We start from the raw sequence: 13,710 nt of genomic DNA on the forward strand, positions 1-13,710 counted from the left end.
GTGTCAGTGCTACATTAAGGGAAAGAAACTTCTCCATGGAGTAACAACTAAGACTGACTGAGCCTACATTTGACTTCTCTTTCTCTGTCTCTCTGTCTCTCTCTCTGTCTCTCTGTCTCTCTCTGTCTGTCTCTGTCTGTCTCTGTCTCTGTCTGTCTCTCTGTCTCTCTGTCTCTGTCTCTGTCTCTCTGTCTCTGTCTCTCTGTCTCTGTCTCTGTCTCTGTCTCTCTCTCTCTCTCTCTCTCTCTCTCTCTCTCTCTCTCTCTCCCCTGCCATCTCCTGTCTATTGTATTAATCTGAATCTTTGCCTGTCTGACCGCTGTCTAGTGAAACTGTCTGTGTCTGTGCCTGTCCCTAACATAGGGCTTTGTTCTGTATTTATTCAACAGCACAAAAAAAATCACTGATATAGGAAAAGCATGTGTTATAGAAGTCTTAACCAAGTTTTACAAGGGATGACGTTACTGAGTCCAACTGGTTCCAAGTGCTATCAGCAATGTCTGGATGTTGCCTTCAACATTAATTATGGATAGTTATTTTATATGGTTGATTTCCATGTATTTTCTCTTTCTCACATGTATAACCATAACATGCACACACAGATGAATTACTCTGAGTCAGGAGCACACACTCTCCTCCAGCCCTCTGTCTGACCAATCCCAACATATCAGCTCTATTCCTCAGCACCACCCCCTTTAAGTCATCCTTTGACTCATTTCCAGATTTCTCTGAGCATTCCCCTCTCTGATCTCTGTTCTTGCTATCTGAGCATCCTCAGCCTCCTGACCACACAGACTTTTCACTCATTCTCTACCACAGTGCACGAAGCCTAAATGTGTTTTGGTATCTGATGTCCTATCTCTGTTTGTCAAGTAGTTTTTCTGACTTTGTCCCCATTCAGCTGAGTACCAAGAGTTATTCTCTGCCCAAAGCACTGTAAGCCAGATTCATATGAAGCAAGCCCTCCTCCACTCTACTGGGGTGTCCTGACCAGGCCACTTTTCTCAAGTTCTGCTAGAGTGGCCTATTTTCCAATAGACTGTTCTATGGGACCTCAGGACATTCTGTCCCTGTTCCTCATTTTTTCACAACCACCATTTTCTGATTCAGCCTGCTCTTCCCTTCTGCTGTGTCTGTATTTGCTTCTACCACCTAACTCAGGGGACACACCGAAGGCAGACAAGGGGCTTCCTCTCCCCACTTGAATCTATGGAAAGGTAACATAGTTACACATACTTCTCACAAACCCACCCCTGAGCCTTGGAGAAAAGCAATAAAAGGAGGCTCACCTTCTCACCCTTTCCTCCCTGGATGAAGGGTCCTCTCCCCTATGGAAGAAAAGCAGAAGGCACAGGGTTAATGAGGGAGCATCAATGTGGTGTGGCATCACCTGAAGGTTCAAGCAACTGGATTGTTATCACATCAACTCTGCCTGCCACCTCTCAACAAGATGGGGCTGACACTCACTGTGGGTTCTCATGGTGTCTTCTCATGCAGTTTCCCAATAATTTAACATTGTAGATATGCAAGGTTATAGCCACTGCTATGGGATTGTCTATTTCTCCTTCAAACTCTACCAATTGTATGTTATGCATGTTGAGGCCCTGTTTATCAGTTGCTTATGTTTACTGTTATATGCCTTAAAGAAAACTTAAAGAACTGACTTTTCTATCCAAAACTCCTTTTATGAAATGTTCTGTCCTAAAGTCCATATTGTCTGATAAAGCTATGATCATCCTAATGGTTTGTTTTCCAAATTAAACATGTATATTTCAATTCCCCCTCCTCCTTGTGGGTGGTGCCATGTGTATGTGTATTTATGAATGTGTGTATTTGTGTTGTGAGTGTCCGTGTGTGTGTGTGAGTATGTGTGTTTGTGTGTGTGAGTGTGTGTGTGTGTGTGTTTGAGTGTGTGTGTTTGAGTGTGTATGTTTGAGTGCACATGCATGCACTCTTACTGGGGATAGAACTTAGGGCCTTGTGTCTGCTAGGCAAGCACTCCCTCTACTACTGAGCCACACTCCTAGTTACCTGTTTATACTATTGAATGTAAAGTATATCTCTTCTAGACAGGATGGTAATCAGTCATTTTACATCCTGCCTAAAAATCTCCTTTTTAGTTGATCTACTAATAATGACATTATTGACAAAAGTAGATTTATATCCATTAGAATAAGCATGTAAGATGTCCAGAGTGTAGGGAACACTAAAGAATGGCTGGTTTCAGGCATCACAAGGGCACAACTTTGGAAGAAGAGAACTCTGCGGATAGAATGAGATAGAATGGGAGGCAAAGTAAAAGAGCAGTATGGCCAAATCCAGCAGGTACAGAAGAGAGGGGCTTCATCCCACAGCTTGGATGCACTTAGTGTCTGCATTCACCAGGCTGTCAGTCCACATTTGCTGATCAATATGACCAAGTTGGGATCCAAGTGGGAACACTGGGCTTCCTACACCAGCCATGTGGCCCATCGATATAGAAAAGCAATCTCTAACTTACAGTGTCTCCTTTCTCTCCCTTGGGTCCAGGAGCTCCCATTAGTCCAATGGGTCCTGCATCTCCCTAGAAGGTTAAAAGCAAAAGGAGCATTAGGTCATATCCTCCCCAAGCTCTCCTAGACTGCTGTCATCACAGCCTACTCACAGCCAACCTTGTCCCAGTTCCCTAAAAGAACTGAAGATATCCTGAAGTCATCGTGGATGACTGTACCATGAGGTCACCTGTCCTGCCTTGGAAGGGAAAGAAGCCCTGCAGTCTAATTCCCTCATGTTCCTTGAATTTGCTCACAAATCTCAGGCCCTGCCAGGCAAGCATTTGCATACAGAGCCTTTGTATAAATGAGACAGCAACCCTTTACCCTGGTGCCAGCCTGCTGTGGAGAAGGTGAGTACTAATACCATGGCATATAAATTCAAAACCAAGAAAGACAGGAAGCGGGGCTGGGGATTTAGCTCAGTGGTAGAGCGCTTACCTAGGAAGCGCAAGGCCCTGGGTTCGGTCCCCAGCTCCGAAAAAAAGAACCAAAAATAAAAAAATAAAAAAAAGAAAGAAAGAAAGACAGGAAGCAGTAAGAATGAGAGACAGAGAAGCCAAGTTATCATGGGAAGGGGTAGGTGGCATGGAGAGGAGAAAAGTGTTGTATTCAGATATGATGAGTGAACTCTACACATAGATGGAGGATGCAGGAGCAGGAGGAGCAAACAGACAGCATCTCCATGTCTGCATGCATACATACATACATACATACATACATACATACATACATACACACACAGATACACAGATACATATATACATATAAGGTATTAGTTGTGCAAAAGCAAAGAAGACCCCCATGCAGTGACCTCTCATCCATCAGTGTTCCAAGACTAAAACAGTGATGGAGAAGGTAGCTTGCTAGGGAATGAGGGAGGAGTAAGAGGCTGCTTGCAACCAAGGAACTTGGGGCACGAGAAACTTATACAGTTTACACAATTTTAATAATGCCTAAATCCCACATCTTAAATACTTCTGGAACCAATCAACTTGCAAGGATTAATGCAGAATTAACTAACTTTGGAGAGCCTGTGGGAGCACGTGAGTTGTAGGGCAATGTCGCCTTCCTTTCTATACATTTTCACACTGAGAGGTGCAGCTCTGGGCAGGTCAGAGCCTCACAGCTTGGACTTCATGTCATTTGTTCTTATACTGCATTGGAACCAGCTCCAAGGTTAGGGCAGTGATCTAACACACACCTGCCATGATTCCATGGAGGTTAAAGCAAAGAACACTATACCATGCAGGTACTGACCTTCTGACCAGGGAGTCCCACAGGGCCAGCAAAGCCCCTCTCACCCTGCAGGGAGAAAGACAAGAAGAAACAGTAAAAAGCCATAAGTTAATTTTTCTCATATTTCATATAAGTTAATTACCACTCCATGGGCTTTAAAACTAGTCTTATGCAAAGTCAGGTTGGTCCAAGAGTGAGCATAAAATTCATGACATCTGAGTCCTGCTCTCCAAATGCAAACCTACGGGGATAACTTTCACCATGATTCCCTAGTGCAGCCACGGTGGTAGGGTGTGGGTTGGGGGTGGGAGGGTCAACAGTATAAACACAGTCAAAAACAGGTCAGAGAAATAGTCTATGTCCTCATTCATTAACAGGAGCTTAAAAGATCACACACACAAATTGGAGAGTAGAACAGAGGTTCTAGGCTGTGAAGTAAGGAGAGTGCATGAGCCAGAGGGACAGAGCTTTATTTAGATGGAAATAAATTATAGATATTTGAGGAGACTGATTTGTTCTTTATCTTGATTTGCCATTCCACACAGAAGAGGCAATTAGAGCATCAGTTTGTACCTTATAAATAGATGATATATCAATGTACAATATAAATGAATAAAAGCAAAGTAATTTTAGGGGTTATTATTTTATCTGAATGTATAAACTTAAGTTATAAAGAAAATAGTGATACCAGTTACCATTGCATTTGGGATGGTTTGAATATGCTTGGCCCAGGGAGTGGCACTATGAGGAGGTGTGGCCTTGTTGGAGTGGGTGTGGCCTTGTTGGAGAAAGTGTGTTATTATGGGTGTTGGCTTTATGACCCTAATCCTAGCTCTCTGGAAGCCAGTCTTCTCCTGTCTGCCTTCAGAACAAGGTGTAGAAATCTCAGGTCTTCTTGCACCATGCCTGCCTGGATGCTGCCATACTCCTGCCTTGATGATACTGGACTGAACCTCTGAACCTGTCAGCTAATCCCAATTAGATGTTGTCTTTTAAGAGTAGCACTGGTCATAGTGTCTGTTCACAGCAGTAAAACCCTAACACAGCACTAAAATATGAAACATGTCCAAAGCAATTTCCAGACATAAACTGAATTCAACTTTTAAAATATGTGAAAGATCTTGTTAGTGTGCTTATACATGTTCCACATGTTGTGGTCACCTGTAATATTACCAAACTGAGGACAAACACATGGTTCTTATAAATAATAATTACAATATAATACTAGGCCATTTGCACCTGATCCTGTCACTAAGAGCAATACTCTTATTCTTGTTCTAGTTTGCTTTTCTGTTGCTATGATAAAAAAACATAAACACCCTGACAAAAAGAACTGGAAGAAAACTGCTCATTTCACCTTATACTTCCAGGTCACAGACCATCAGTGCAGGAAGTCATGGCAAGAACACAACCCTGAAGGAAGTCACTGAAGCAGGATAATGATGGGATGTAGCTTGTCCCTCCTGGCTTATTTATTCATTCATTTGTTTTATTTTCCAAGGGTGTTTTGCCCTCAGGTGTGTCTGTGTGCCACATATGTCCCTGGTAGTAACAGAAGCCAGAAGAAGGTGTTACCCGCCCTGGGACTGGAGTTATAGATGGTTGTGATCCTCCATAAGGATGCTTAGAATCATACCCTGGACCTCTGGAAGAGTAGCCAGCGGTCTTAACCACTGGGTCATCTCTCTTGCCCTTTATCTTCCCCGCCACATCAATTGTCAAGCAACATGAGTCATCAATCAAGACACTGCTCCATACACATGCCCAATGGCCAATCTAACAGAGGCAGTTCCTCAATTGAGGTCCCCTCTTCCAAAGTGACAGTAATGAATGATCAGTATGGCTATATTCATAGGGTCCCATTTTCTTCAGAGCAATCACAAGTCCTCAACATATGTCAATGAATACAAACACTTTTGTGTCCATTAGAATGGACGTTGTCCATGTCCATTACCATGACAAATTACAAAGATGTAAACAGGGACCCAAAAGGATAGCTGACAGCACTAAAAAGCTAGAAATAAAGTGCCTATAGCCAGAGCTTTGCCCCAGCAAGAGGACTGTAACTTCTCAGGTCTCATGCCGAGTTCTGACAGACACACAAATGCAGAAGGGAGGAGCCACAGTCGATTCACTGGTAGACAGTTAGTTCCCTCATGTGGCCTATTTCCCAGGTAGAGTGAGTAGGTCTTCTTGTTCATCTCTTCCTACAAAGATGGTTAGCTCTCTAGGGTGACCCAGGTCTCAGGGTTCTCACCCTAACCAGTCAACAGACCAAGACTTGCAAAGGCCATATTCTCTTGGTCCTAAAATCTCATTGTGCAACTCAGCATGAAGGACATAGCAGGTGTTTATTGTCTATAGCCAGGAACTAGGACTGATGATACGAATAGGTTATTCGGTGATGGCACCTAGAATACGAGGCTGAGACTGCAACAACTGAAAAGCTTAATCAGTAGAGCCTCATTCGGAGAAGGGAATGTGAGCATGTATGCCTTTGCTCATCACCCCTTTCTGTCAATCTTATTAGCCATCCATCTTTCCAGACTATTTATCCATCAATTCAAGCATTATTCAATAGCCACCCCTGTGTCAAGATGTGCAGTAGTTGCCATAACACCGGTAATATTCAATCTCTGTCAACTGGAACTTAGGGCTGCATAAAAGAAAAATCAAGGATATGTTACCAGTCCACAGCGGCCACAGTTGTAGTATATTAAAGCCTTAGGATGGAAAATGGACTTATCTTAGAAAAGAAGGTTCTGGATAGTTATAGAATTGGAAGGGGTGAATGGCAAGGGAAAGAAGGAAGCACAGAGGGAAATCATAGACAACAATCATACTCAGTAAAGAATTGCTGCTTGTGCTTTAGACAAAGAACAGGTACCAGCTAGAGAAAAAGCTGTTCAGGGCAAGGAAAAAATGTTTCAGGTAGAAATCACGATATCTTCAAATGGCCAAAGGTGATCGAGATGAAGGCTCATCTAAGAAACCAGGAATTTTCATCTGATGTGGGAACTGAGAGGGAGGCTGTGACATTAGATTAGAAGCACTGTGGGTGTGGCATGGACCACTTAGGAGTAGACGTAGTGGACAGGAATCCTTAAACCATGCAAGGAGAACAGTGGAGAGCCAGGCACTGGTGAGTTAGACAGTCGGAAGAAGAGTGGCAAATGAGAAGCCTGTTGGGATGAGAAACAGTGACCACATGGATCCAGGAGGAAGCACTTGACTGGGGAGGGTGGGTTCGGTTGTACCTCCTATCCATATACAGTGGCAGAAGAGCAAAGCCCCCCTCGGCCCCCACTGTTTCCCACAGAAGCTCCAATTGAAGGCAAGACTCAGGACGATGTTGATTCAGGCAGCTGCTTGAGACTTCGCTGGCATGTGGGATATATTTGTGCACAGGCTGAGGCAGCCTGAGCCTGAGTCTGCACCTCAAAGAGCAGTTACCTAGCCCAAGTGTGCTGATCCCACTTCCTTTTCCTGACTGCTTCTTCTCTAATCTAGGCACTGGGCATGGAGTATCCTAATATCACCTACAGCCTGAAAACATTCCATGCTCAAAGTGTCACTGGCGTTTGGCAAGTTGAACCAGTTATATGGCAGGCTCACTTGACTAGACGTTCCTCAGTGATCCAGGTCTTCCCAAGAGCCTAACTCTGCATAGAACAAGAAGGGATGAAATGTGTGAAGATAATGGGGGTGGGGAGGGACTGCATATTTGCCAGATGTATTACTGCTGCTTAGATATCCAAAGCGTCTGATCCAGTAGTTACCTTCATCTCTCATTCACTTGGGTCTGGGTGTCGCTAAAACTGGGAAGAGACTCACAGTCTTTCATGTGTGCTGGCACCATGCAGAAGGGACAACCACATGTGCTGGATTAAGACACAGGGGGTACCAGTCCAGACAGACTATCCCCAGACATTTCTGTTCCTTTCCTTGCCAACCTCGTGTGTGTGTGTGTGTGTGTGTGTGTGTGTGTGTGTGTGTGTGTGTGTGAAAGGTCTATAGAGAAAAAGGAAAATGAAAGCCTTGGTTACAAACCAAGAATTTAAATAAATGTGTTGAGTGGAATAGAGGTATGATTTTCACAAGCATGAAGCACTTTCTAAAATACAAAATGATGCCCAAACCCTTATTCATAAACATATACATGCACCCCACACACATAATGACACATATTAAGATTAGGGAGTGTGGCTAAGGAAAGGAAACAGCAAAAATGGGGATGGTCTCAGTAACAGCCAGAGAGAGCCCCGTAACAGATGGTTAGCTGCAGGAAAACATTAATTACATCTAAGCTGGAGAACCTCCCTTCCCAGTGTTGTAAAAGAGCGAGAAACAAGACATTCCAAGGAACACAATGGGGTTCTGAAAGTCACTGCGAGCCTGGCATTATCCTGGTCTGGGAGACCAGGTGTGCTGGGAAGCTCCCACTTTGCTTCGCTGTCAGAGCAGTCCTGCCAACCAACCTTGCTGGCTGCACTCAGCTCAGAGGCTACAGGCTGGGAACTGCGGGCAGACTATGGAACGTAGGGTGAGCTACCTTTTCTCCAGCTGGGCAGGAGCAGTTGATGGTCTTCAAGAACCCAATCTGTTCGCTACCAGGTGTGGGCAGCTGTGGAGGCGCAGGTGGCGGCTCTGTCACGACAGTCACCTGACACTGGAAGAAAAGGTCAAGGAGTCAGAGTCTGACTGTCTCCTGGTGAGGATCACAATCTCTGGGACTGTGAAGGAACTGGGCATGGAAAGAAAACCCAGAAGCTTCCGAGCACACATGAATCAACAGGACACATCTGACAGCAGGTCTATGGGTCTCTGAAGGCCTTACCATGGATAGGCTAGGCAGCCAAGCTCTAGACACTGGCCGCCTCATCAACCTGGAAGAACCAATTAGCTACATTGCCCTCAGTGTTCACCACATAGGATGGAGACAAGGGTGTCTCCCTTATGAGTTTCTGATACAGAGTGAATCAGGTAGCCTAGGGACTCTTACACATGCTCTCAATCCTTACCCTCCTCTTCCCACTATTCCTATAGTTTCTCAGCTCCTATTGACCCCTTCTTTCCTTCCTTCTCCTTTTCTCTCTCCACATCGTTATCCAGATACCCCCATGACCCCAGCCCCTGCATACTATAGGAGTGCAGAGAGGAGCACAATATTGAAGTTCTTATGGCATCCCCAAGCCTGGGCTGCCAGGCACTGAACATGGGGCTCACCCTTCAGCCCTGCGAAGCAGGTCCCATGCCAATCTCATCTTTCAAGCATAACTTGGAACTAGGATTTGGTAGAGAAACAGGGAGTAGATGGAATTTGAGAAGTGCATAGTGAGGTCAGAGGGGAGCAGACCCTAGTGGGTCCAACCTCGTTTCTGGGGCCTATAGCATCCTGACTGCTCCGTCTTACTGCCTATCCCAAAGCGGTGGTTTCCTGTCTTCCTGAGCCCTGACTGCATCAATCTACTGTGATCTCCTCATAGCACCCTCCAGTCTCTGCCTTCCATGTTTCCCCGAAACTGGGTCATATCACTTGGCTGGAGGCCCATTTTAACTTGTTTTCCCCCAGCCACAATGTATAAATGGTTAGAAGTAAAACATGAATCCACAATACACACACACACACACACACACACACACACACACACACACACTCTGAGGGGCCAGGACCACCCTAGCCCCAGTTGCTAATTCCCAAACCCTGAACACCTCACATCCCATATGCCATACCCATGTCTAGCCTACTTGGCCTGCCTGCTCACCGGACCCAAGGGGATGTCACAGCAAGTCTCCAGTTCTGCATGTCGCGAGTCACAGTAAATCACAATCCGCTGCAGGTCAAACTGGAAAGCAACACGAGGAGAGAAGAAAGAGCTGGAATCTCCATGGTACCAGACGGCCCACTTAACTCTTAGGATCCTCTGAGCCTGTGTTGCACTGCTGGGCTGCATGGGAGGCTCTGCATTGTTTGTACCCAATTGTCATCCAGAGACAGCTGCCCTTGCATGCTTTCACTGTATATAGACAGTGGCCTTAGCCCAGCCCCCCTGCCGCCCACATTTCTCTGCACTACAACCTGTGCACCTGGCAGCAGGCTGTAAAGCGATCACAGCCCTGGAATCTGCTTTCTGGGCTGCAGACTCTTGCAGTCAGAGAGTGACCTGCAGAACCATTGCCTTGAGCTCTAGCTGAGGATGTCACACAGTAAATAAAATTCAGCAAACTCTGGCTGCTGCCTAGACTCCCATTCACAATTCACCATGCTTTTTTTTTTTTCCCTTCATCTCGCCTTTCTTAACTGACCCGAGCTTCGACAAGCAGTACTCTCTTTCCCATGCACTCTGCCCTCAGTCCCACTGCCTAGAAAGACTCCTCCCACCCACTGTTGACAGGCAGGCTGCTCTCAGCTTCCTCCTTCCTCCTCCTGTTCAGGCTCAGACTCATCGCTCCCGCTCACCCTGTCCATCCTCCAGACAATATTGGCTTGCAACACCACTGTGTATTTTTTTACTTCCTTCTCCAAAACCCCTTTCCTTTACAACAATAAAATCACTGTAGGGTCTGTTCTCTCTTGTCCCCAGTTCCAGAGCAGCCCCTGACACAAGATGTGGCCCAGGCATATGAAGGGCAGATGAAAGGACCTTTAGCAAGGAGAACCGGTAGTGGAGGGGCTCTGCCTGTGTGGGGCTGGGGGTCTGTGTGATTTCAACCCTCTGCTTCTACCATGTGCTCATTAAAGCACACCCCCTCACAACCCCCTGATTCTCTTCAGCAGGACAAGAGCAGATCTATTCACGTCTATTTCATTTCCTGTTGAGACAATTCGAACAGGAAGAAACTGACAGAATGCATATTTTTGATTTTGAGCAAGGCTGGTCTTTGGGAGATGGCCTGCTTTCTACATTAACTGTGCTCCACTGATCACAGCTTAGTCATCAGAAAATTGAAGTTGGGAGGGGCCCCCAAATTCCACCACTGCCTTTGGTACCTGCTACTCCAAGCACCTTAATCCTTTCTGCTCACTGTCTTCCTAAGCCCCAGAATTTCTACCCATTCTATGCTGGGCCCCATTCCTGTCTCAGAGCCATATTTGAATTCAATCTGCAGCAGCTGTGGGCTCGACTATCTCCAGGGTCAGCTCATGGTTCCAAGCCTCTCACCCTATCCCATATGCAGGTGCTTATCTAACAGCCCTTTGCTAGCGTAGGTATGGAAACAGGTGACAAATGGTTGAGACCATGAGCCAGGCCCACCTGGCTGAGTCTAAGGTTAGCTTAACTCACCTATCATGAAAACACCTCAGTTCTCTGATCCTTCATTTGCCCTTCAGTGAGATGTGTCATAGAGCTAGAGAGGGCACTGAGGGACTCAGAGGGTACAGTACTTGTCCCACATGAAACCTACACAGGCCGAGGCCTCTTCCCACCATATCTAAGGCCCCAAACCATACAGCCCTACATATCCTTGCCTGTGCTATTTGAAGGATATAAAATAATTGGACTATTCCTCTGAGCATTTAATATGAAAACACAGCTACAGATGGCTATCAGAGGCCTAAGATTCCTTGGAGTCAGATACCAACAAAATGTTCTCACTAATAGAAGGAAAGGAGGGGAATGGGAGGTCCCCCCACTTAAGGAACCAGTTAAAGTTCCCACAGGGACACTTCCTGGTTAACTATGATGACCAAATTCAAGAGTCAGGGTAGGACCCAGACCTGGTACCTCAGAATAAATGAGAAGCTCTGAGCAGAGACACTGACCATTGTTCCCCTTGTGAATTTACAAGTTGGAGCATGTCCTTCCATCTCTGTGCCTGACTTTGCCTCCTTAAGTGGCACTAAGTGATATCTCATGATGGCAACATGATGTTGTATAGACTGAAGACCTCGGAGTTTACTGTGACCGTACAAGGGCTCATTGCCCAGAGGCCATCTGGGCACTGGATACACAAACCAGAATGGAGAGTCAACAAACACTGCCCCACATTAGAGCACTAGGCTCTCTCTAGTTCTTTACTTAAAAACTGAATCATGGCTGTAGGTCTAAGGTTGGCTGGTCTCGCAGCAGAAGGAAACAGCCAGATAATGTTCAGGATACTGATACCTGCTTAGGAGGAAGATCACCTGCATTTGTACTTCTATGAGCCACTTTAAGGCAGCTAATCCAGATGTGGGGTATACTGACTGCTTTTGTGTATCAACTTGACACAAGCTGGAGTTATCGCAGAGAAAAGAGCCTCCCTTGAGGAAATGCCTCCATGAGATCCAGGTGTAAGGCATTTTCTCAACTAGTGATCAAGAGGGGAAAGCCCAGCCCATTGTGGGTGGTGTCATCCCTGCGCTGGTGGTCCTGGGTTCTATAAGAAAGTAAGCTGAGCAAGCCAGGGAAAGCAAGCCAGTAACATCCCTCCATGACCACTGCATCAGCTCCTGCTTTCTGACCTGCTTGAGTTCCAGTCCTGACTTCCTTTCATGTTGAACAGCAATGTGGAAGTGTAAGCTGAATAAATCCTTTTCTCCCCAACTTGCTTCTTGGTCAAGATATTTGTGAAGGAATAGAAACCCTGACTAAGACGCAGGGCCAGTGGGAACAGACCAAAAGGCAGGATGTGTGTTAGAGTGAATCTCTGGGTTCCACCGCCCATGAAAAACTCTCCTGAGACTCTGGAGAGAGTCAGAGGCCTGAGAGAAACAGGCAGAATGGGAAAGAGGAACCTAGAGTACCTGGAAAGGGACAGAGAAAAGTCTCAGAGTCTGGGGTTTCTCCAGCAGATGCCAGCCTCAGAGCCTAGGTCCTACACCTAGGAACAACCCTCTCTCTATTCCCTCCATTGGGTTTGGCTAACTAGCAACTCACCAGCAGCAACTAACTCACTAGCTCAGCAGTTAACTATCCAAGAATCCCACTGTATTCCAGCTCCACAATCACATGCTGTCCCTGCACACTGAGCCAACTAAGATTCCTGCCTCTCCAATCTTTCCCCAGCTGAGCTCTGGGCACTCAGGCTCCCTCCTTCACCTCCACATCTACCCCTTTCTAGAATAAGCAGAGATTGCTCAGGTAGAGGACTTGCCTACTTCAGCTTTTTTGGCCAGGTGTCGCCTGTGGGCTGATTTCCAGGATATATACAGTCAGCCTTGGCCTTGTATCCTCCCCATCTCTGCTACCTGTGCTTTAAGCATCTATCCTCTGGCCCTGCTGCTCCCAAACAGGCATGTTCTACCTTGTAGCCTTTGTCCTGTATGTATAAATTAGCCTCCTTTAGGAAGCTACCCACATACCTCTCTCAACTCCCCCCTCACAGCTACCGCACCTTGTTTAGTTTGGACACCTAGCCATCAGATTCCATAATGCATGATTCCAGTGTCTACTGTGTCATTTACCTAACCACACCGAAAGATCTCAATGAGTCTTTCTTCCGTAGAAATCCAGGGTTTGTTAAATTCACATTTCTTTTTTTTTTTCTATTCAGACTCAGTATAACTGGACGCCTATAGTCTATCAGACAGGCACTCCTGTACAAAAGTCAAAGAAGCAGCACCTACCACAATGGAGCCTGCATTACCTCCAACATGCAGTACGCACCAAGTGGGTCCTCTAGTGCTGCTGCTGCTCTGCTGATGCTAATGATATGGCCTGGAAAGACCAGGCTGCTACGGAAAAGATCCAGGATTTATGCCTGCAAGCCCTCTCTATGCTCGTCCATCCCAGGACGGTGTGGCAACACCTGAATATGATTGTGATTCTGCATATTTGTGTGTATTGAGTGTATGTATATTTGACTGAACTTGTCAAAGTATGGTTGCCTCTTGGCAAGCCAGGAGCCCTCACCATACACAAATCCAATGATGCTCAGGCTCTTTGTCTTAAAAGGGACTGGTTTTGCATGCCAATCTTGTGCTCCCTTGAAGGCACCAATGTCACCAATGTCCAGC

General features: G+C 46.0%; 1 protein-coding gene across 1 annotated transcript in view; it reads right to left on the minus strand.

The window, feature by feature from the left end:
- Col22a1 (collagen type XXII alpha 1 chain) overlaps window positions 1-13,710 on the minus strand; it is a 241,795-nt gene that overhangs the window by 162,838 nt on the left and 65,247 nt on the right. Inside the window, 5 exon segments of the mRNA NM_001447163.1 lie at window positions 1,290-1,328; window positions 2,501-2,563; window positions 3,792-3,836; window positions 8,323-8,439; window positions 9,536-9,616. Of these exon segments, the coding sequence (NP_001434092.1) occupies window positions 1,290-1,328; window positions 2,501-2,563; window positions 3,792-3,836; window positions 8,323-8,439; window positions 9,536-9,616 (345 nt within the window).

The sequence above is a fragment of the Rattus norvegicus genome, chromosome 7, assembly GCF_021556685.1.
Source record: "Rattus norvegicus strain SHRSP/BbbUtx chromosome 7, alternate assembly SHRSP_T2T, whole genome shotgun sequence".
NCBI lineage: Eukaryota > Metazoa > Chordata > Mammalia > Rodentia > Muridae > Rattus > Rattus norvegicus.